Genomic DNA, 22339 nt, shown 5'->3' on the forward strand with positions numbered 1-22339 from the left:
TTCATTTTTTATTGCAATTAGCTTGGTATATTTTTTTTCATCCTTGGACTTTTAATCTGTTTTTATCTCTGTGTATAAGATGTTTCTCTTACAGACAGCATATTGAAGGATCTTGTTTTCTAATCCATTCTGCCACCTTCTGTCTCTTAACTGGTGCATTTAATCCATTTACATTCAGTGTTTTTATCAATACCTATGGATTCATTGCTGCCATTATGTTTGTTTTGGTGTGTGTAGTGTTGCTGCTTTCTTTGTTCTGTGTGTCTTCCTGTGCTGAGTTCATGGTTGTTGTGTTCTTTCTTGTGAGTTTCCTCCTAGTTTTAATGTTTTCATGTTTCTTGGACTTTCATTTTCTTGGTATGTTGTAAAGTGTTTGTTTTCTTTGGGGTTATCTTTTTTTTTTTAGTTTCAAATCAGATGTCAAGGTTGTATTCTTTCTTTTTTAAAGTTTTATTGTGAATTATATGACAGTTTACATGGGAGAACAAAAGTTTTACATTCATCCTATTGTATATTATTTAATTGCCATGGTTACAATCCCCTCCACACATCACCAATCAATGAAAAAGTACATCCTATAAGGCTGCTTCTCCCCCACCCCCACCTCCGGTCATCAGCTGCTCCATCTCTCCACGTCATCATCTCTGCCTCCATCTCGGGGATCGCTGCCTCTCTGAGTAGGGTTCCACTCTCTGATCTTCTCCCTTCATGGTTCCAGGGCCCTCCACTCCTAGCCTGCAAAGTTAATCACTTCCCTCCTTGCCACAAAATGTCTACTTTTGCATTTACAACCTTCACAGTCAGTCCTGGTAACAATTATTCACCCTTGTATCACAAGAGACCTATCCACATTTCCTTCAATCAGTCCTACCTAGACAGATTGGATACTACTCAGTGGAGATTCTACCTTCCTCCATGCCCTTTGGATCTAGGTTCCTTCTTGAAAGCTTGTAAGCCAGTCGCTTCTTGCCTTTGTAGCTCCCACCCCCCCACCCCCCATTTTGGATAGCCAATGTCCAAGTTGCCCAACCCTGTCTACTCTGTGTATGGAGGGGGTGGGAATGATCCCTGCTGTAAAGATTTGTTCCCTCTTTTGAACTACTGCATCCATAGGTGTAGGTCAAGTTCATCTAATTGTACCAGACTACTCTTCTTTTCCACTTCCCTCTTCTTCTAGTTGAGCTCTGATCATCCAGTCATCGAGACCAGGCCAAATGGGTACCATCTGCAACTGTGGGTGCCCTTGTGAATATGTCTTGGGTTTATCTTATATTCCATTAACTTTTCCCTCCATTTAGTGCAGTCTATTTTATCCTGTAATCTACCTGACCTTCTCACCATCTGGATCTCTGTTCCTATGTATTTACCTTCTTTCACATTGTAATTGTTTTGATCATAGACTGACCTCCCAGATCCTCTAATTTTTTCTCATAGTTTTGTTCTGTTCTCAACTCTTTCATCTGTTGATTTAGTTCTGGGAGGTGCTGCCACATATGTCAATATGCCACATATGGTTGTTTTCTCTTCTTGTTGGTTCTCTGTCCACAGAACTCCCTTTAGGATGTTTTGTAGTACTGGGTTGGCTTTGGAAAAATCCCTTAGCTTCTGTTTATCCTGGAATGTTTTGATTACACCATCATATTTGATTGATAGCTTTGCTGGATAAAGGATTCTTGGTTGACAGTTTTTTTTTTGCTTTCAGGATTTTATATATGTCTCCCCATTGCCTTCTTGCTTGCATGGTTTCTGCTGAGAGATCTGAGCTTAATCTGACTTGCTTGCCTTTGTATGTAATGCTTCTCTTTTCCCTAACTGCTTTCAGGATTGTTTCCTTATCCTTGATTTTGGAGAGCTTGGTTATGATATGTCTTGGTGATTTTCTTTTGGGATCTATGCTTCCTGGTGTTCATTGAGCTTCTTGAATATTTATCTTTTCACGTTTCAGGATGTTAGAAAATTTTTCTTCTAGATGCTCCTCAACTATCTCTTCTATGGACTTGTGTGATTCTTCCTTTTCTGGAATGCCTCTAATTCTTGTTATTCCACTTCATGTTGTCCAACATGAATCTTAGACCTTCTTTGGATTTTTTAAATCCTTTCTTCTGCTTTTTCTTCTGTCTTAGTGATATAGAGAAATTTGTCCTACAGTTCACTAGTTCTGCCTTCAATCTCTTCTATTCTATTCCTTTGCCCTTTCAGTGTATTGTCTATTTCTGATATTCTATCATTAATTATTTGAACCTCTTTCTTTAAGTTTTAATTGTTTTCAATTTTATAGCTATCTTATTTGATTGTTCCTCTAATGCTTTCCTGACTTCTTCCTTATTTTTCTCAACTCCATTGTAAAGTATTTTGAAGTATTTTATAATCATTTTTCTGAATTCCTTCTCAGGTATTTCCAAGGAATGCCTTCCTTCTAGAATGGAGTCCAGGTCTACCTCTAGGTCATTTGTCTCAGACATTTTATCTTGTTTCTCGACATGTGCTGATATGGTCATCTGCTTTTGCTTCTGGGACATGTTTAGTGTTTATCTGTGACCTTAATACTTAATTGAGTTTGTGTTTTGGTATTTTTTTATGCTTTCTGCTTGCCTCTAGGTAGATGTGATCAGAATGTTGGCTCCCTCTACACTCTTCTTATTGAATAACTGATAATAACTTTTGTAGATGTTGTGCTAAGCTGATGACTCAGAGATGTCAGTTTATATTCACAATGGAGTATTACAAAGGCTGATTGTTAGACTCCTCCCAGTCCTGTCACATGATGCCATACTCTGGAACATCATTAGTAGTGACCTACACCCCTCGCCCCCTTGCCCTGTGTGGGCCTTGCCAGGCCCTGTAGAGAGCTCATGACCAATAGGCCCTAATCCATGGGGATTTGTGTATGGCTGTGAAAGAGTGTGGGCATTACTGATAGACTGACCTGGTTTGTTGTCTCGGTCATTTCCTGTTTAAAGGCAGTGTGGTCTCAACCAAGGAAGGTGTGAAGACAAATGATCATATAGCTCATTGTTTGACATATACGAAGTTATACATTTAATGTACATAGTAGCATTGTGCCTGGCCCATATGTGTTCAGTACATGTTGTTAATGAAAAAAATAAGTCTAATATATCAACCGTGGTCCTGTGTGACTGTGGGCTTTATCTCAGATCCATCCCTACTGCCCTTCTATAAAACTAGGCTAGTACTAGCCACCTTTCAGAGTCCTGGTGTGGTGCTGTGGATTAATGTGCTGGACAACAAGGTCAGTTTAAACTTCAGGGTCAGAGGTTTAACTTCACTAGATACTCCTTGGAAATCCTATGGAAGGTCACTATTAGTTGTTGGCACTTAACAAGAACAGTCTACCTTTCAAAGTTGACATAAGGATGAATGCAATGACTTCTCTAGAAGTCACTAGTGTTACAAGCATAGCTCCTGGCAGTGTTCAGCTCATCATTTTATCTCAGCCATTTGCTAGAAATGCTACTGATAAGAAGGATGTGAGCACCAAACCTTTAGACAGGTCGGGGAGAAAACTTGAAAAAAAAAGATCTAGGTGCCAGGAGACACCACTTTCAACTGAAATCTTTGGAAAGCAGAGGTAAGAAGATTCCTTTTAGAAAGCAGATGGTAGAATTCCATCCTGCTCCAGTTGTAGAAGCCTGTGATCACCTACCCACATGTAGCAACCCTGGATGCCAGGGTCTGGAAACAAAAGGCAGCCATGGCTACCCTGGGCAGCGAGTTACTTCTGACAATGTGTGATGGGGAATGGACACTGATAGGGTATTGGAAGCAGGAAAACAGGGGGCCTAGAGGAGCAAGTTCCTGGGGCGATATGGAAGAAACCGCAATGCAGATAGTAGGAAAAGGGGTTTTGCAGCTGCTGGGCTTTCTTCTTCTTCCTCTACTTCCTTCTTCATGAAGTCGCACCTAGTGATTTAACAGTACTCTTAGAGTAGGAAAAGAATCCTTAGTAGATATAAATGATGAAACACTCAACTGCTAACCTTAAGTTTGGAGGTTGCAGTCCATCCAAAAATGTCTCAGAAGAAAGACCTGGAGATCTACTTCTGAGCAATCAGCCATTGAAAACCCCATGGATCACAGTTATACTCTGACACACATGAGGTTTCCATGAGTTGAATCGACTCCCTGGCAACTGGTTACTCCATAAAAGTAGTAAAGCATCCTACACATTGAAGAATGTGGCATTTGGGAGTGAAGCAAAACTGGTTTCAATTTCTGGCTTCATCATTTGCCCATCTGAAGTCTTAGTTGTTGCATTGGTACAGTTGTTGTTGTTGTTGTTGCTGTTGTTAAGTGCCTTCGAGTTGGTTTTGACTCATAGCAACACTATATAGGGTTTCCAAGGAGCAGCTAGTGAGTTTGAACTGCTGACCTTGTGTTCCAAACCGACCTTCTGGTCCAGTGCTTTATCCCATAGTGCCACCCCAGGACTTGGTATAGTGGCAATAATAATACCTATCTTAGCAAGTCATTGTGAATACCAAAAGCAGTTGTGTGGATAAAAATCCAGTACAGCCAGCGATAATGCTCAGAAGGCAAGAAGGGATAACAAAGGAAGAATGGAAACAGTAAATACAGGAGCCAAGTGGAGAGAGTGGGCTGACATGGTTGGGATTACAATCAATGCCACAGAACAAAATGTGTAAGATTGTTGAAGGAAAACCAATTTTCTCTGTAAATTATCATTCAAATCACAATATATATATATATATATATTTTAAAAAGCTCAGCACAAGGGGATTCATGGAAGCTGAAGAAATTCTAGTTCCCTTTTACCCCCTCCTTGCGCCCAGTCTTGATACACATGTATCTACTAAACAGAACTGATTCTTAAACCCTTCCATCTTTAACAGAAAATGCTTTGCCTACCATAAAACATTAGCAAATTGTGATTGAGTTGGGGATTTTCTCAGGAGAACTGCATAAGAGCATACAGTGTGTGTTCATTTGATTTGTAGATATATTGTAATTACGTTTCAGCACACAAAACCCACTTGAGGTACTGTTAAGGAGAGGAATAATGTTGCTTTTTCTCTACCCTTCTTTTACACATGCAAATACGAAGCATTAATCATTTGAGGTTCCCTGGCTTCTTGGCTATGGGAAAACCCTTCACCTAGCTTCCCACCATTCCATCCCCCTGAAAGTAACATAATTGTCAAGAACTCATAACTTCTGAGTGCAATTTCAGTCATCTCATTGATAAGGCAATAAACCCAAGCAAACAATATTAGATGAAGTTACAAGTCATCTACATAAAGTAGAGATGAGGCATTGATTGGATAAGATGAAGTGAAGTTCTTTATAAAGTTGTGCAAATTCTTACAGGCAGAATAGATAAAGCTGTTGTTGTTTAGTGCAGATGAGTCAGTTCCAACTCATAGAAACCTTGTATAGTGTTTCTGAGGAGCAACTGGTGAGCTTGAACAGCCAAACTTGCAGTTCAAACCAACCTTGCTGTCCAGCCCATCAACCCACAGTGCCACACTAGGACTCCTAGAGCTATTAGACCAACCCCTTTATGTAGCCTAGTTTCTAGTTCATCTTCCGGAGTTCCTCACCATGGCCATTGGTCACAGCATTGAAATTTCTTAGATCTGGTTGCTCTTCATAGAAAATATTCATTAAGGTCCTGAGGTCTGTTCATTCTATAAGTGGCTGAATCTTATTTTCCTCAGCTCTTCAATGGGCATCATGAATGACCCATGTAGACTTTCTTTATAAGCAATATTGGGGGACAGCTAAAGGACACAGTCTAAGTATATTGATCAGGATTCTCTTCTTTGTGTCTATGTCCAGGTCACAGATCATTAGAGTCACCAAGAAGCATGCCTTCACCTCCTCCTGATTCGTTTGCATGGAATCTGACCTGGATAATGAAAGATTCATTCCCTTTCCTGTCTCACCGCAGCAGATATGGTAAGTGTATTTTTGTTGTTATTTACAATATGCCATCTCCTGCTCATAATTAAGGAAGCTGGGTTTTGAGTTAGTGAAGCATGACTTCCCTGGGATCCCTCAGCTCCTATATGCAGAGGAAGTCTTCCTGTGTTGTCTGTCTCCCAGTGGCCCCCAACTTTTCCGAGCCCTCCAGCTATGCTGGGCCAATCCAGGCTTACAGTTTTTTCTGAATCCTAGAGGAAGTCAGAGGCTTTGGGTTCGCCATATCCCAGCCTTTGGTATTTTCAGTTTCCCCTTTTTAATCATTGTAGTTCTGGTGTGGTATGGCTGTAGGATAAGCACTGGATTGCTCACTGCAAAGTCAGCTGTTCAAACCCACCAGCCACTCCTTGAAAACCTTTTCAGGGTCACAGCTGATTGGATGGCACTTAACAACCACAACAACTTATCAATCATTAGATGCAATGGTTATATGTGCATTTTGACTATAGCTTTCTAGATTTAGGTTCTAAACCACAAGTGATTCTGGTGACGTGATCTCTTGAGAAAGATTTGTTATTCGGGGGTCACACGTCTTCTAGGGTTCCCTTATATTTGGGTAGCTCCTTAAAGGAATATCGATATTGCTTTTGCTGGCTTAACTCCCCAGCAACCTTGCAAGTAAGGAAGTCTGTTCTCATTCTCGTTTTACAAATGTGGGAACTGTTTGGGTAGATTCTTAAAGGCACTTAGATATTACTTTAGTTGGTTTCATTCTGTAACAACCTTGGAAGTGAGAAGGTCAGAAACTTAACTTAACAAGATCATACAGAGAGGCTACTAAACTACAAAGCTTAGAATTTTTCCCCTTAAGAGTACTTTTTCTTCCAGCCTTTGTCTACTTAGACTGCTAGGTCCAAACCAGAGAGCATTGTGAGAGGCTATATGTACACGGTGGTGGTGTTGTGTAACATCAAGGCAATTCCGACTCATTTTGACCTTATATAACAGGTTGGAAACCATATATCTGAATGGGAATGGATCTCCAAGTCTGCAGGACTGCTGGTGGGTTCAAACCAATGACCTTTTGTTAGCAGTTGAGCTGAGTTTTTAACCTTGGCACCACCAGGGCTTCTTGTACATGGTGTAGAGTTTCATATTGTCACATCTTCATCTCAATAGCTCACAGGAGCTGGGCCTTTGCACAGGAAAGAGCAGGCTTGGAAGAAAGCTGATTATGTTTCCAGGAAAATATTTTTCTTTTTCTTGAACTCCATGAGGGTAGGGGTGATGATGCAGTGCTTACTCACCATTTTATCCCAGCACGTGGGAAGGAAGGTGTTTTAAAGATTGTGGAATGAAGAATGTATGCAGAAGGCCTCCAGGGCTGGAACTCACTCATCTGGCTGGATTCAGTGAAGCATTTGTGAACTGGACCCAGCACTAAGTTCTAGGTTCCTCTCTGGCATAGTTACTTATTCCTGCTACTTAGTCTTTATCCTGGGGCTTTAGCTACTTAAAATGCACCTTACAGAGGTCTTCCACACATTATACAAAAATTCCAGGTCCGAAGCCAATCATCCGTCACCTATAAAACAGTAAGTCTTCATTTTTATTCACTGTACCTTTTTATTTCAAACTTAAACAAACAAACAAACAAAAAATAGAATGTATAAAGAACGTCAGGGAAGTTTAGTATTATAGGATGTGCTGGGATGTTCCCTGCTTCTCCTAAGCAGTGGGAGAAGACGAAAGACAACCCTTAGGAGATTCCAGATAAGAATTACTTCTTGATTTGATTTAAGTCAGACACTAAGTGGCATCTTATCATAAGGGCAAGTGTCTATAAATAATTGAAATCCAGTCCTCTGTATTCTTATTGCTCTGTAACTAGATTTGTGATACAACTGGTCTTTGGATAACATTCTTGTGTTGGCGCTCATAGTCGTTCAGTATCTTCACATGGTGACAACTTTAATAAAATGCAGGATGTACAAAAAAGGCAGGCCCACTGAAATATCAGAATTCTATAGTGACTCTGTAGGATCAGCAATGGATTGCTAACTCACTAGCTGCTCCTGTGAAACCCTATACAGGGTCGTCATGATTCAGAACTGACTAGACAGCACTGAGCAACATCTTCCATGCCTGGGTCTGTAGGATAATCACTGGCCTCTTAACTGCAAGGTCAGTGGTTCAAACCCACCAGCTGCTCTTTGAAAACCCCATAGTGTTGCTATGAGTGAGAACTAAATCCACAGCAATTAACAACAGCTTCCTGCATACCACAAAGGCAAGTCATTTGTTCCCAGGGGAACATGCTGAAAGAGGTTTGAAAGGAGAACCCATTGAGTGTGTTGAGCTGCTACTCACTGCTTGGCCCTGGGCATTTATCTCTAAAGGAGGGTAGAGTTAAGCGCTATCTGGGCCAAGGAACAGACCTGGATGAGTTCCAGGAATTCCTTCAGACTCTCCTGTGACAATCGAATCCTCCTCATGATTTCCCTTCTTAGCAGAGGGGAGGACCCAAAGCATTGACCAGATATGGTGCAAATGCTAGAGGAGTACCAACGCCAGCCCTATTAACACTACTGAATAACAAGGGAGGAAAGAGGTGATTCTTGATTGGTGTTCTTTGAGTTTGGTGGTAATTTCTGAAACTGGTCATCTTCCTACCATATTGAATTAATCTGATATTCAAAAAGACCCCTCTCAACCTCTGTGTGTCTGGTCCTAAGCCAGAAGTTGGGGGTGATACCAAGATGTATGCAATGTATACCACCCACTCATCCTCTCAGAGCACATAAAACGAAAAATCCAAGCCTCTTTCAACTCATGGCAACTCTGTGTGTTGCAAAGGAAACTTGTACTTCATAGAGTTTTCTTATATTTCACATATGCAAATTTCCAGGCCTTTCTTCTGCAACATGGCTAAGTGGGTTTAAACCATCAACTTTTGAGAGCAAATCATTTGTACTACCCAGGATCTTTCAGCGTTCATAGGTCAGAGAAATCATTGTGAATTAGCTAACCCATGGCCACATCACCAAGAGTGTCACAGTTGAAATATCATCCCTGGAGCTGTATTAACACTCCTTCCAAAGAATTGAGAAAGCATAATACACTTACTCTGTACTAAAGAAGTTAGAAAGGCAAGTTGTTGTTGTTAAGTGCTGTCTAGTTGGTTCTGACTCATAGTAACCCTGTATAGAGTTTCTGAAGAGCAGCTGGTGAGCTTGAACTGCTGACCTTGCCATTCAAACTGACCTTCCAGTCCTGCACATTAACCCCCAGCACCACACCAGGACTTAGGCTTAGGGAAATGAAAGATACACTTATTTGGGGGTTTATTAAAAACTGGCATTCCTAGCTTATGGAAGGAAAGGAGGTGGAGCCCTAGTCCAATTTGACTTCTTTATAAACCCCTTTGGTCCATATACATTTCCTTGAATCCTATTTCTTCAGGTTTCAGCTTATCTTCAATTCACTTTCTTTTTCTTATAATGGTTTCTCCTCTCACCTGTCTATCTTGACTAATTTTATTTCTCATTACAATAGTATCTTCTTTCTTTCACTCTCTTTTTGTTGTTAAGTGCCATCAAGTCGGTTCCAACTCACAGCCACTCACTCTGTATAGGATTTCTGAGGAGTGACTGGTAAATTGAACCACCGATCCTGTGGTGCAAACTGACCTTGTAATCCAGCACTTTATCCTATAGCACCACACCAGGACTCCTCTACCCTCTTGCAAATAATCTTCATTTTTCCCGACCCCTCTTTTCAGAAAATTCCTTATTTGGGTGGTTGGCTTGTCTCCTGCTTAGACAGGCCATACCTAAAGTGACTTGAGACTCACTCTTTCCATGTTCTAACTACCTAACAAGAGTACCTATGAAGGCTGACCACAGAAGCCAAGAGTTTAAGGCTTATTACAGAGCAAGTTGAAGGTAGAATGAAGGCCACAATTTCAATCCTTTTAAGTAAGTTTGTGAGGACCTCAGCCCACATGTCTCTCTATGAACTCAAGAGGCCATCAGGCCCGTGGGTGATCAATCCACACCTTTCAACTGCTGTGAAAGACATTTTAAGAAATGTTAACAGCTTCATTAATTTTAAGGTCTCAAACTCTGCAAGAGCAATTTGACCAGAAAATTGCTGCCTGAAAGGGTTAGCTCTTCAGAAAGTGAGGAAGACCCAAGCCTCAGCAAGTCATTTGACTCTTCAGGTCTGGAGCTCCAAGATGGCTGCCTGTCTGTCTTAACCTGCCTTTCAGAGGGGAAGAGTGAGACAGGCTAGAAAATGGGGGTCATCAGCAGGATCACAGGCATCTTGAAGGGACTGCAGTGACTTGTCCTCTCAGCCCAGCTATCCACTCCTGAGTTGAGCAGGACTTTCTTCTTACCAGGATTTTATGAGAAGAGACGAGTTAGAAAAGGCTAATAAGATTTACTCACCCCCAGCCTGTAATTATCTGCTTGAGGAAAAAGTTTGACCTACCTTTTTGAAGGCTCCCCATATTTCTTCTAATTTACGTTGGACCCTTTTATGTTGTGTAAAATATATTCTCTTCAGTGGCATTTGGTACCAGATTCTAGGCTCTTTCTGGTCTCTGGTCTTCAATGACAGGGTCGCTAATTTCATCATGGACAAGCAGAGAGTGGCACATTCCTCCTCCGAGGCTTTGAAGAAAGAAGGACATCTAAAGAAAGTTTTTTTACCCCTACTTTTATCATCAGCTCTGACGCCTTTAGACTTATTTATAGACTTAGCTAGAGGATTGCGCTCTAACTATCTACCTAGATAAAAATCTGTTCCACCCAGCAGCATTAGGTATTGAAAGATTGAGGTCATTAAGGGCTTTGTATGAGATTTTTGATCACCTGGAATTCTAGAACCCCCTGGACAGACTGTATCCTTCCCAACTTTAAATCACAAGTGTCCATTCTGGATCTGGGTGGCTTAGGATCAGCATTCTCAATAGAAAGTCCAAAGGTTCTGTACTGGATGAGGGAAGAAATTTTTCATTTATATATTAAAAAAAGCATGATAGTTTGTAAAACTCTCACTCTCATATTTTAATTTAAGCTCTGTTATAAGTTTGTAGTCAGTTGTTGTTGTTGTTATGTACCATTGAGTTGGTACCGACCCATAGCAACCTTATGCACAGCAGAATGAAACACTGCCCTATCCTGAGCCAACCTCACAACTGTAGCCACGCTTCAGTCCATTGATGCCGCTACTTGGCCAATCCATCTCATTGGGTTGGGGCTCTTCTTCTTTTTCTCTGACCTTACCAAGCATGATATCCTTCTCCCGTGACTGGTCTCTCCTGACAATATGTCTGAACTATGAGACACAAAGTTTGGCCATCTTGGCCTCCAAGGAGCACTCTGGCTGCACTTCTTCTAAAACGGATCTATTGGTTCCTTTGGTAGCCCATAGTGCTTTCAATATTCTCCTTCAACACCATAACTCAAAAGCATCAATTCTTCTGTGGTCTTCCTTATTCACTGTCCAGCTTTTACATGCATATGAGGTTATTGAAAATACCGTGGCTTGAGTCAGGCACACCTTAGTCCTCAAGCTGATATCTTTGCTCTTCAACACTTTAAAAATATCTTGTGCAGCAGATTTGCCTAATGCAATAGGTTGTTAGATTTCTTGACTGCTGCTTCCATGAGTGTTGATAGTTGATCCAAGAATGAAGTTCTTGACAACTTCAATATTTTCTCCATTGGTAAGAATGTTGTTTATTGGTCCAGTGGTGAGGATTTTTGTTTTCTTTACATTGAGATATAATCCATATTGAAGGCTGTGCTCTTTGATCTTCATCATTGTAGTCAGTAGAGGTCATTTACTATACCACTTTTATAGAAATGTAAATTGAGTACCAAAGAATTTATCAATGTGCTCCCAAATTACAGAGTGGGTGACCAGTTTGAAAAGTCGGATCCTAGATATTTTAACTCCAGGGTGAATGCTCATTCTACCACATCACCAAGTGATTTCAAAGATGAACTGTACTTCCATGTGGAGGACTCTCACTTTCTAGATGAACTGGTCTTTGGACTAAATGACCAGTCTGATATGCAAGTTGTGGGATCATGACTCAATGTCCCCAAATTGAACTATCCTAGGTAGGCCAAGTAATTCACTTATTTCTAAATGTAGGTATGTTTCCTCCAGGCACTGTGGGCAGTCTTGTTCTCTTTGCCATCTCTTCTTTCTAATCTGCACTGTGGTCCTCATCCTTCCAGCCCTCCAAAGTCCTGAAAATCATTGTTGTTATTAATTGTATTGAGTCAAACCTTACTCCCACCAAGAGAAAGATAAGGCTTTCTGCTCCCATAAATATTGACAGTCTGAGAAACCCTATAGAGGGTCGCTATGTGTAGGAACTGACTCGATGACAGTGGATTTGTTACCATCTTCATGATGTTTGATATGTTCAAATTCATAGATGCAACTATAGTGTATTTTGATTGCCTTCTAACTTAGGAGGTTCATCTTCCAGCACTCTATCAGTCAATATTCTGTTGGAATCCATGGGATTTTCAATGGTTATTTTTCAGTAGCAGATCACAAGACTTTTCTTCCTAGTATCATAGTTCTGCTAAAAATTGTCCACTATGGGAGACCCTGCTGGTATTTGAATACCAGTAGCATAGCTTCCAGCATCATAGCAACATGCAAGGCATCATAATATAGCACACTGACAGATGAGTGATGGTAACTAAACATTGACTCCTGGAAAAGAAAAGATCCCTCGCTAAATCCCTACATCAGAACACAAGAAAGCTATTGTTGGACTTTAAATCAGCGTTCTATTAAAACTTTGTCTGCTTTCAAGTCCATGGGGACTCATTCAATTTAGGGGCTGGTGCTTTTGGAGAGAAGGAAAAATTAGACTTTTTAATTACTTTCCCCACCACCGCAACTACCACTAGTCCTGTTAATGTATCAATTTCATTGATTGAAGACTGAGGTAAATGAAATATCTCTCTCTAAAAAAATAAAACAACAACAACAACAACAACAAAAATCAGCCTAACAAATCAAAACTGGAAACAAAAAGCCTTTCAGTCCCCAGCAGGACTTGCTTGCTCGCTCTGGCTGAAAGTCAGTTGGATCACATTTCTGGAATGACATATTTAATGTGGCTGGCCCTGATCAGCCATTCCAGCTCTCAGGAACCTGGCATCAGTGAAAAACAGCTCCCAGTTCCTTTGTGGTCCGTTGTCAGGGCTGAATGCTTTCCTACCAATTCCCTTTTTGTGTTCTCTTCCCAGCCTTGCTCCACTGAGCTGGGGAGTAAAATTCTCTCCTGGTCCATGCCTCTGCATTTTTATATACAACGTGGTATTCGTATAGTCTCTGGATGCCTTCACTGAAAAGGCTGAGTCCTAGAGGGGATAGACACCCCAGCAGTAACAGAACACAAGAGCAGAGAACATCTGTCACCTTGATGGACCTCTGGGACAGATTAACTCAATCCATGAACATTAAATACAAAGCAACTTGGCTTGGATATTTTGAGAAGGGACATATTTAAAGTGCTCCACTTAGTGATGTTTCTAAGTGCTGTCAAGTCATTTCCAACTCATAACAACCCTGTAAAAGGTCTCCAAGGAGCAGCTGGTGGGTTTGAACAAGCAGCCTTTTGGTTACCAACCCTACAGAACCCCACCAGGACTTCTGATGATATTCACTTAAAAAGAAGATACAGAAATTTGTTCAATAAATAAACAAAAAACAGTTAACTACTGAGTTGGTTGGGACTCCTGGTGACCTCCTGAATGAGTAGAACTTGCTCCGTAGGGTTTTCAATGGATGTGACCTTTTAGAAGTAGATCACCAAGCCGGCCTTCTTAAGTTCGTTTAGGTAGATTTGAGCTGCCAACCTTTCCATGAGTAATCAAGTGCCTTTGTGTCACCATTCGATGAACACCACTCTCAAAAAAATGAGCAACTTATCTCTGAGTTGCTGGCAGACAAAAAAGATAGAAAGAGAAAAAAAAAAAAAATAAAGATATTGTTGTTGTGTGCCATCAGTTCAATTCCCACTACAGTGCCTCTCTACAGTGTTTCTGAGGCTGTAACTCTTTATGGGATCAGAAAGTTTCATCTTTCTCCTGAGGTGCAGCTGGTGGATTCAAACTGCTGACCTTAAGGTTAGTAGCTCAACATGTAACCCACAATGCCACTGGTGCTCCAAAAGTCAGTGTTGTTGTTAGGTACCATTGAATCAGTTCCAACTCATAGAAACCCTATACACAACAGAACAACACACTGGCAGGTCCTGCTCCATCCTCACAATTATTGTTACGCCTTGTTGCGGGCACTGTATCAATCCATCTTTTTGAGTCAAACCTTCACTGACCCCCAACTCTACAGAGCATATTATCTGTCTCCAATGTCTGGTCTCTTCTAACAACATGTCTGGAGTATGAAAGACAAAATCTCAACATCCTGCTTCTAAGGAATCTTTTAGCTGTACTTCTTCCAACACAGACCTGCTTTTGATTCTGGCAGTCTGTGGTACTTTTAATGTTCTTCTCCAACATCACAACTCAAAATGCATACATTCTTCTACAGTCTTCCTTATTCAGTGTGCAACTCTCACATGCATATGAGGCAATTGAAAATAACATAACATGGGCTGGCCAACTTAGTCCTCAAACTTAGTTCTTTGTTCTTGACCACTTTAAAGAGGTTTTGTGCAACAGATGTACCAAATCCTTTGATTTCTTGACTACTTGTGGATCCAGCAAAGTGAAGTCTTTGACAGCTTCAATATTTTTCTCCACATATATGAATGTTATTTGTTGGTCCAGTGGTGAGGATTTTTGTTTTCTTTACATTAAGTTGAAACTCATACTGAATGCTAGGGTCTTTGATCTTCATCAGTAAGCATTTTAAGTTCTCTTCACTTCCAGAAAGCAAATTTGAATCATCTGTACATTGCAGGTTATTAATGTGTCTTCCTCAGATCCTGATGGCATGTTTTTCTTCATAAAATACAGCTTCTCAGATTATTTATTCAGCATAGATACTGAGTAAGTATGGTTAAAGGATGCAACCCTGGCACACACCTTTTCTGATTTTAAACCATTTAGTAGCCCCTTGTTCTCTTGAAACTGCCTCTTGGTCTATGTACAGTTTCATCATGAACTCAGTTATGTGTTCTGGAATTCCCATTCTTTGCAATGTTAGCCATAGCTTGACATGATCCAAACAGTCAAATAGTTGATAAAGCAAAAGAAAACATCTTTCTGATATTCTCTGCTTTTAGCCAAGATCCATCTGATATCAGTAATTCCTCATTACACCTCCTTTTCTAAAACCAGCTTGAGTTTTTGGCAATTCCCTGTTGATGTACTGTTGCAGCCATTTTTGAATTATCGCCAGCAAGTTTTTTAAAGGCAGGATTGCTGCTGTTGAAGTGCCATTGAGTCAGCTCTGATTCATGGTGGTGGTTGGTGATTATGTGCTGTGGAGATGGTTCTGACTCATAGCCACCCTGTACAGGGTTTCTGAGGCTGTAAATCTTTATGGAAGCAGAAAGCCTCATCTTTCTTCTCTGGAACAACTGGTAGTTTTGAACTGCTGACCTTGCGGTTCATAGCCCGATTAGTAACCACTACGCTACCAGAGCTTCTCATAGTGACCCTATATAAAACAGAATGAAACCCTTCCTGGTCCTGCCCAATAAAAGATAATAAAATAGAGAGTCATCAATTACCAGATAATAAAATACATAGGAATTTTATAACACCTTATAATAAATATGTATCAAAAGACATCTGTTTAAAATAATGATTAAAAGAAAGGTAAAGGCAAAAAGAAAAGGTGAAAAATAGACAGAAGAGACACATACTGAAAGAGAAAGAGGCACACAGAAGGGAAAGAATCAGGATTTTTCATGGCTGGCTGGTGCCTTTCCATGTATTTTTTCAACTGCTACCAAGGTTTTAGCTCTGGTCAAGTGGTTCCCTGATGTTTGTTCTAGTCTTGACTTCCCTCCTGAGATTCAGGCCTTTATCCCCACCTTCCTGCATCATTTTCCTTGTAGTGAACCTCCAGAACCACAGAGAATGGGAGAATGAACACCGGCTATGTGTCAGGGTCTGCTTTATACATGCTAGTAATAAAGACAAATGAACATGCTTCTTTCCCTCAAGGAGTTCATGTTTAGAAGAGGCAAACATGTCTGATCTGAAATAAGTGCAGAAACAGACACTTGGGCAAAGTATGCTAGAGTCAGACAAGCTAGACACAGATGAATAGCGGGTTCAGGAAGGTGGATGTCCTGAATCTGAAGAAAGCTGAGGTGGACATTCTAGACAAAGGAAATGTGGCTGCCTCAGCATGTTCAGGAACAGGTAGAGCTTTGTGTCACAGAGGACAGCGGTCCAGGGGAGAAGTGACTTTTGATATGATTCTACTTGTAAAATATCGTTTGGAAAAAAGGAAGGGCAGAGGTAAATGAAGGAGAGATTCTAGATATAGAGGAAGCATGACTTGGTTGCCTATTCCAGAGAAGAGCTTGGGTACTTGAATAGATGAAGATGCCATTACTTGAAATATGAAGATGAGAAATATTTAACCAGGAGAGATGGTGACCGAGACATCCATTGGGAGAGGAAAAGATGGTGAGATCTACCTACATCAGTTGTTTTTGAATTACCTTCAAGACAATCAGGATAACATGACCAGTAAATTGGAGGAAGAAAAAAACCCACTGCCACTAGTCAATTCCAACTCACAGTTGGACCCAATAGGACAGAGTAAAAATGTCCCATAGGACTTCTGAGGCTATAAATCTTTATGGAAACATACTGCTCCATTTCTCTCCCATGGAGCAGGTGGTAGGTTTCTTTTGGCTAGCAGCTGAGTACTTAATCCACTGCACTACCAGGCTTCCATACATGACCCAAAATCTAAATCAAACAAAACCCACTACCCCAGAATCAATTCCAACTCACGTCAACCCTGTATAGGGTTTCCAAATCTAAATCTTTTGAGGGAGCCGAGTCTCTTCTTTCTCTTGAAGAACACCTGGTAGGTTTGTGTTAGCAGTCCAGTGCTTATCCCGCAGCACCACCAGGCTCCTTATACTAGATCTATGGTGATGGAATTGTGCCATCAAGTTGGTTCCAACTCTTAGCAAGTCCTTTGTGTAGGGTTTCCAAGGCTATAAATCCTTATAGGAGCAGAAAACCTCAACTTTTTCCCACAGAGTTGCTGGAAGATTGAAACTTCTGACCTTGTGGTTAGCAGCTCAGCTGGCTGATAATCCATTATGTTACCAAAGCTCCTTATACTTGGTCTGTGTTGTTGTTGTTATTAAGTGCCATTGAGTTGGTTCCAACTCATAGTGATGCTGTATATATAGAGCTTCCGAAGAGCAGCTGGTGGGTTTGGAGTGCCAACTTTGTGGTTGACAGTCCAATGCTGATCCTGCTGTGGAGAGTTGCAAATGTAGGTCTTTGAGGAAAAAAAGTGGGATGGAGAGTCATTAGCACACAGATTACAGTTGAAGCTGGTGACTGGATAAGCAATCTTATCCAAGATGTTACATTTAAAAGTTAAGTCGAGAAAGAGGAGAATGAAGAGAATCCAAGATGGAATTAAAGGAGAAATAGGCAAAAAAAAAAAAAAAAAAAAGGTTTCATCACAGAAGTGAAGGGCATGAAGAATTATTTTTAGATGAAGGAATCACCAACATTGTTAAAGCCTCTGAGAGATAAAGTAGGACCAGCTCTGTAAGAAGGCCTTTCATCATTCCTTTACCCCTTCCTCTATGCTTCCCATGCCCTTATATCAGCGTGCCAAGAGCTTAATTCCAAGGCATCAATTCTTCAGTTTTCTTTATTCATTGTCTAGTTTACAAATGCATTAGGAAGTGATTGAAAACTCTGTTGCTTGGAACAGGCACCCCTTAGCCCTCAAAGTGACATCTTTGTTTTTATTAATACTGTAAAAGGGTCTTTGAGTCAGATTTGCCCAATGCAATACATCTTTTGATTTCTTGGCTGCTGATTTCATGAGCATTGATTGTGGATTCAAGTAAAATGATGTTCTTGGCCACTTATATTTTCTCCACTTATCATGTTGCTTATTGGACTAGCTGTAAGATTATTTGTTTTCTTTATGCTAAGGTATAATTCCTATGCAACGCTGTAGTCTTTGATTTTCATCAGATTCTAACCTAGTTTACATTTATTTCAGGTATAATATATGTCCCCAAATCCATCTAGAAAGTGCTTCTAAAATACTTGTATGATTTTATTGTTTGTGGTTCCCCCAACATTTCTATCCTTTCTGTGGAGAACCTCTTTTGTGGGTTTGACTAACCATAAATATCTAATAGAAAACTTTTTTGGTTTTAAGGAAGGCATGGCATGCCTGTTGTATTTAGTAAAGTGTCTTATTTTGATATTATATAAACATTCAGACTCAGCAGCTGGTGACCACAGCAACCCCAAATTAGAACAATCTGGGAAGTTGTGGACATCACTCTATCCCATTTTCTCACTGACAAAGCTTACATAGTGTCTCTCCACAGCAGTTTACACCTCAGCTGTCAAATTTCCTCTTGTGTCTTTGTTATTTGTGGCCCTGCATCATCATTCTACTGGACTGTAAGCTTTTAGAAATCAGGAAATCCATGTCTTGTTTCTTTCTGACATCCTTAATACTTAACACAGTGTTCTGTAGTCCGTGTCTCAATAAATGTTCATGACATGAGATCGTAGTATTTCCTGAATGGTCCAAGGGGTAAGTAAGGTATAGCCTCAGGCGTCTCAATTCCCAACCTGGTGTTTTCCTGCCCCCAAAGTTCTCTGTTTTAGTAAAGATAGGAACATTCCCACAAGCCCTCTCATTTCTGAAGTCATATTAATTTGTTTCAGGAAAGAAATATGTCTAGGAGAAAAACAGTTCCTGAGTTGAACTTACTTTGGTTTGGGATATAAAGCTTTGATTTTAACTACTTTGGGCAGGGTTTTTTTTCCCCCTTCTTTTTCTTGATCTAGAAAAGTATATTCAGTAGACATGAATGAGCTGAGGAAGCTGTGTTTTGACAGCTTTGGGATATCTGAGATACTGTACACAGAGGATTTCTAACCAGCCTAGATAGATATGTGTCCAAAATCTATGCAGGAAAAACAACTGATCAAGAGTGAGAAAAACAGGAGGAAATCTTTTTCATATAAAATATTTTATCAACAGCAACCTCAGATGCAAAACTGTATGTCAGATTAACATAAATTTAACCAGCCCATTTTGGTAAATGACTAGAATAATTTGATCAGTGAACAATTTACAGAAATTGTGAGCTATTGGGAACTATAGTTTTCTGATTAAATAGCATCATTTTGAGGATGAGAAAACTGAGGCCCCGAGAGGTCAGAGGTCTTCCCAGGACAAGCAGAAAAGCTGAAATGCAAACCTGGTTGGCTGCTCAGCAGAGCCCACACCTAACTCATTTAGAGCATAGACACAGACAAAAGTTCATATTTCTCTCAGTACTTGAGCTTACAAAATGTTTCTTCAATTGCAACATCATTTTACCCATATAATCACTTTAATACTTGTGTCTGAGTTAAATCTGTGCTGTTCTGAGTGTTGGGCTGCTAAGCGCAACGTTGGCGGTGCAAACCCACCAGTTGCTTTGTAGGAGAAAGATGAGACTATCTGCTCCTATAAGTCTTAGAAACCTTGAGGAGCAGTCTACTCTGCCTATAAAGGGTCACTAAGAGTTGGAATTGACTTCATGGCCATGGGTTTGTGTTTTGTCTTGTTTAGGGATTGCTTCAGTGTGAGGACAGTACCATCCTTGTGTGGGTGAACCAATGGCCAGACACAGCCCGGTTGCTTCACAATCTTCCATAGGGTGATTTTTTCTTAAAAATAAGACTTTGGAGGCGCCACACTGTAGAACTAGGTTTAGAAATCATCTTTAGTTTACTCCTTCATTGGTTATTTATATCTTTTCTCCAAGAACATTTGTTATTATATGTATGTGTGCTTATATTTATAGAACCAAGCAGAAGGAGCTCTGCTAGTGTAGTGGGTTACAGAGTATGCTGCTAGCAACAAGGTCAGCAGTTCTAATCCACCAGCTGCTCCACTGGAGAAAGATGAGGCTTTCTGCTCCTGTAAACATTTACAGCTTTGGAAACCTTATACAGGGTTGCTACAAGTTGTAACCTACTCCATGGCACACAACCACCACCACCTCCATAATAGAACATACAGGAGGCAAAGTTATGAAAACTTCTTAGATATAACCAGACACTTTGACTGAATGACTCACTGGGTCTAGGGGCTTAGGACCATAGTCCTGGGGGACTTCAAAGTTTATTGACAATGTACAACATCCTACTTGAGTATTAATGGGGTTTCATTGCTCTTCACCATTTATTGTTGTTGTTGTTGTTACGTGCCATGGAGTCCGTTCCAACTCATAGCACCCTGCACGGGGTTTCCGAGGCTGTTAATCTTTATGGGAGCAGAATGCCTCATCTTTCTCCCACGGAGCAGCTGGTAGTTTCGAATTGCTGACCTTGCGGTTCGCAGCCCGATTCGTAACCACTACGCTACCAGAGCTCCTTTCAACATATGGAACAAAAAAGAGTGAGAAAACAAAAGACATATGAAAACAATTAATTCGAAGGACAAATGGACCACATGAACAACTGAGACCAGCGGAACTAGATGATGCCCAGCTATCACTGCTGAACACTCTGAAAAGGATTATAATAGGTGGTCCTGGCACTCTGGTTTAATGTGCTAGACTTCAAAGTTGGTTTGAACCACAAGGTCAGTGGTTCAAGCTCACCAGCTGCTCCTCAGAAACCCTATGGGTTGCTATGGGTTGGAACTGACTTGATGGTACTTAACAACAACAACACTGAGTAGGAAAAAAAATGTGGAACAAATTTCAAAATGATTTTAAAAATAAAAAGCAGGCTCATAGGTCTGATAGAGACTAGTGAAGCCTCAGAGATTATTGTCCTTAGATACTCTTTAGGTCTGGAAATGAACTCACCCCAGTGGTTCAACTTTTAGCCAAACAATGGACAGGCCTATAAGGTGAACAGTAATACCAGGGAGATATGCACTTCTGACCCAAGTCATGGTATTTTCAGTAACCACATATGCATGTGAAAGTTGGACAATGAATAAAGAAGACCATAGAAGAATTGATGAATTTGAGTTATGGTGTTGGAGGAGAATGTTAAAAGTACCATGGGCAAGGAGAAATCAAGGCAAGTGATTGGGTCCTCTCAGGGCAAATCCTCTTCCAAGACTAAGATGCAAGGGAAATATATGCTTTGATCGGCGACCACGCACATCACCCATAAGGGGAAGTGACCGAAGAACATCAATGAAGCAGTGAGCTAAGCCCTACATCATTCAGCAGACTACTGTGAACCTGGGTGGAGACCTGGTCAGCCAGCAGTGAGGCAATACCTGGGGACTCATGGGCACAGAGTCAATGACACAGCCACAGAGGACTAGAATGGAGAGCGGGGAAGCCAGCTGATAAAAAGAGGGTGGACAGACACAAGAACACCCACACTTGCAGATGATACCCACTTGACCTGGCTTCAATGACTGGATGAACAAAGCTCAACCTGAAGAAGAAAGAAGAGGAAAAAAGTGTCATCTGATACAATTCGATAAACATGACCTACACCTATAAATGCAGTAGCTCAAAAGAGGAAACAAATTCCTGCTGCAAGATCTATTCCCACCCCCTCCACACAAAGAGTAGACAGGGATGGGCAGCTTAGACATTGGCTACCCAAAATGGGGGGAGGGATACAGAGGTAAGAAGTGACTGGCTTACAAGCTTTCAAGAGGGAACCTAGATGTAAAGGACTTGGAGGAAGGTAGAGTCTCCAGCCTGTCCAGAAAGGACTGATGAAATGAAATACAGATGGGTCTCTTGTGATGCAATAGTGAATAATCATTATCAGGACTGATTGTGAGGGTTGGAAATCTAAAGGTGGACATTTTATAGCAAGGAGGGAAGTGATTAACTTTTCAGTCTAGGAGCGGAGGGCCTTGGGACCATCAATGGAGAAGAACAAAGAGTGGCATCCTACCCAGAGAAGCAGTGAGGCCTGAGATGGAGGCAGAGAAGACGACGCGAAGAGATGGAGTGGCTGGAGACTTGGGATCCAGAGAGGGAAAGGGGCTGAGGACTGTGTGTGTGTGTGTGGGGGGGGGTGTTGTCAGGCTTGCAGGGCACACCCTTTGGTTGGGTGAGGATGCATGGACGGGACAGTAACTATGCCATTGAAACGATGTATGATAGAATGGATGTAAGACTAATGATTTCCCATGTAGACTATCACACAATTCACAATAAAACATTTATTTAATTAAAAAAAAAAAAAAGTACCATGGGCAAAAAAAAAGAACTAAC

At 40.8% G+C, this 22339-nt stretch overlaps 1 protein-coding gene across 1 annotated transcript in view; it reads left to right on the forward strand.

The window, feature by feature from the left end:
- ALK (anaplastic lymphoma receptor tyrosine kinase) overlaps positions 1–22339 on the forward strand; it is a 1400642-nt gene that overhangs the window by 346492 nt on the left and 1031811 nt on the right. Inside the window, exon 2 of the mRNA XM_006835167.1 lies at positions 5818–5937. Within this exon, the coding sequence (XP_006835230.1) occupies positions 5818–5937 (120 nt within the window). The remainder of the gene's footprint in view (positions 1–5817; positions 5938–22339) is intronic.

Source organism: Chrysochloris asiatica, unplaced genomic scaffold (assembly GCF_000296735.1).
Source record: "Chrysochloris asiatica unplaced genomic scaffold, ChrAsi1.0 scaffold00016, whole genome shotgun sequence".
NCBI lineage: Eukaryota > Metazoa > Chordata > Mammalia > Afrosoricida > Chrysochloridae > Chrysochloris > Chrysochloris asiatica.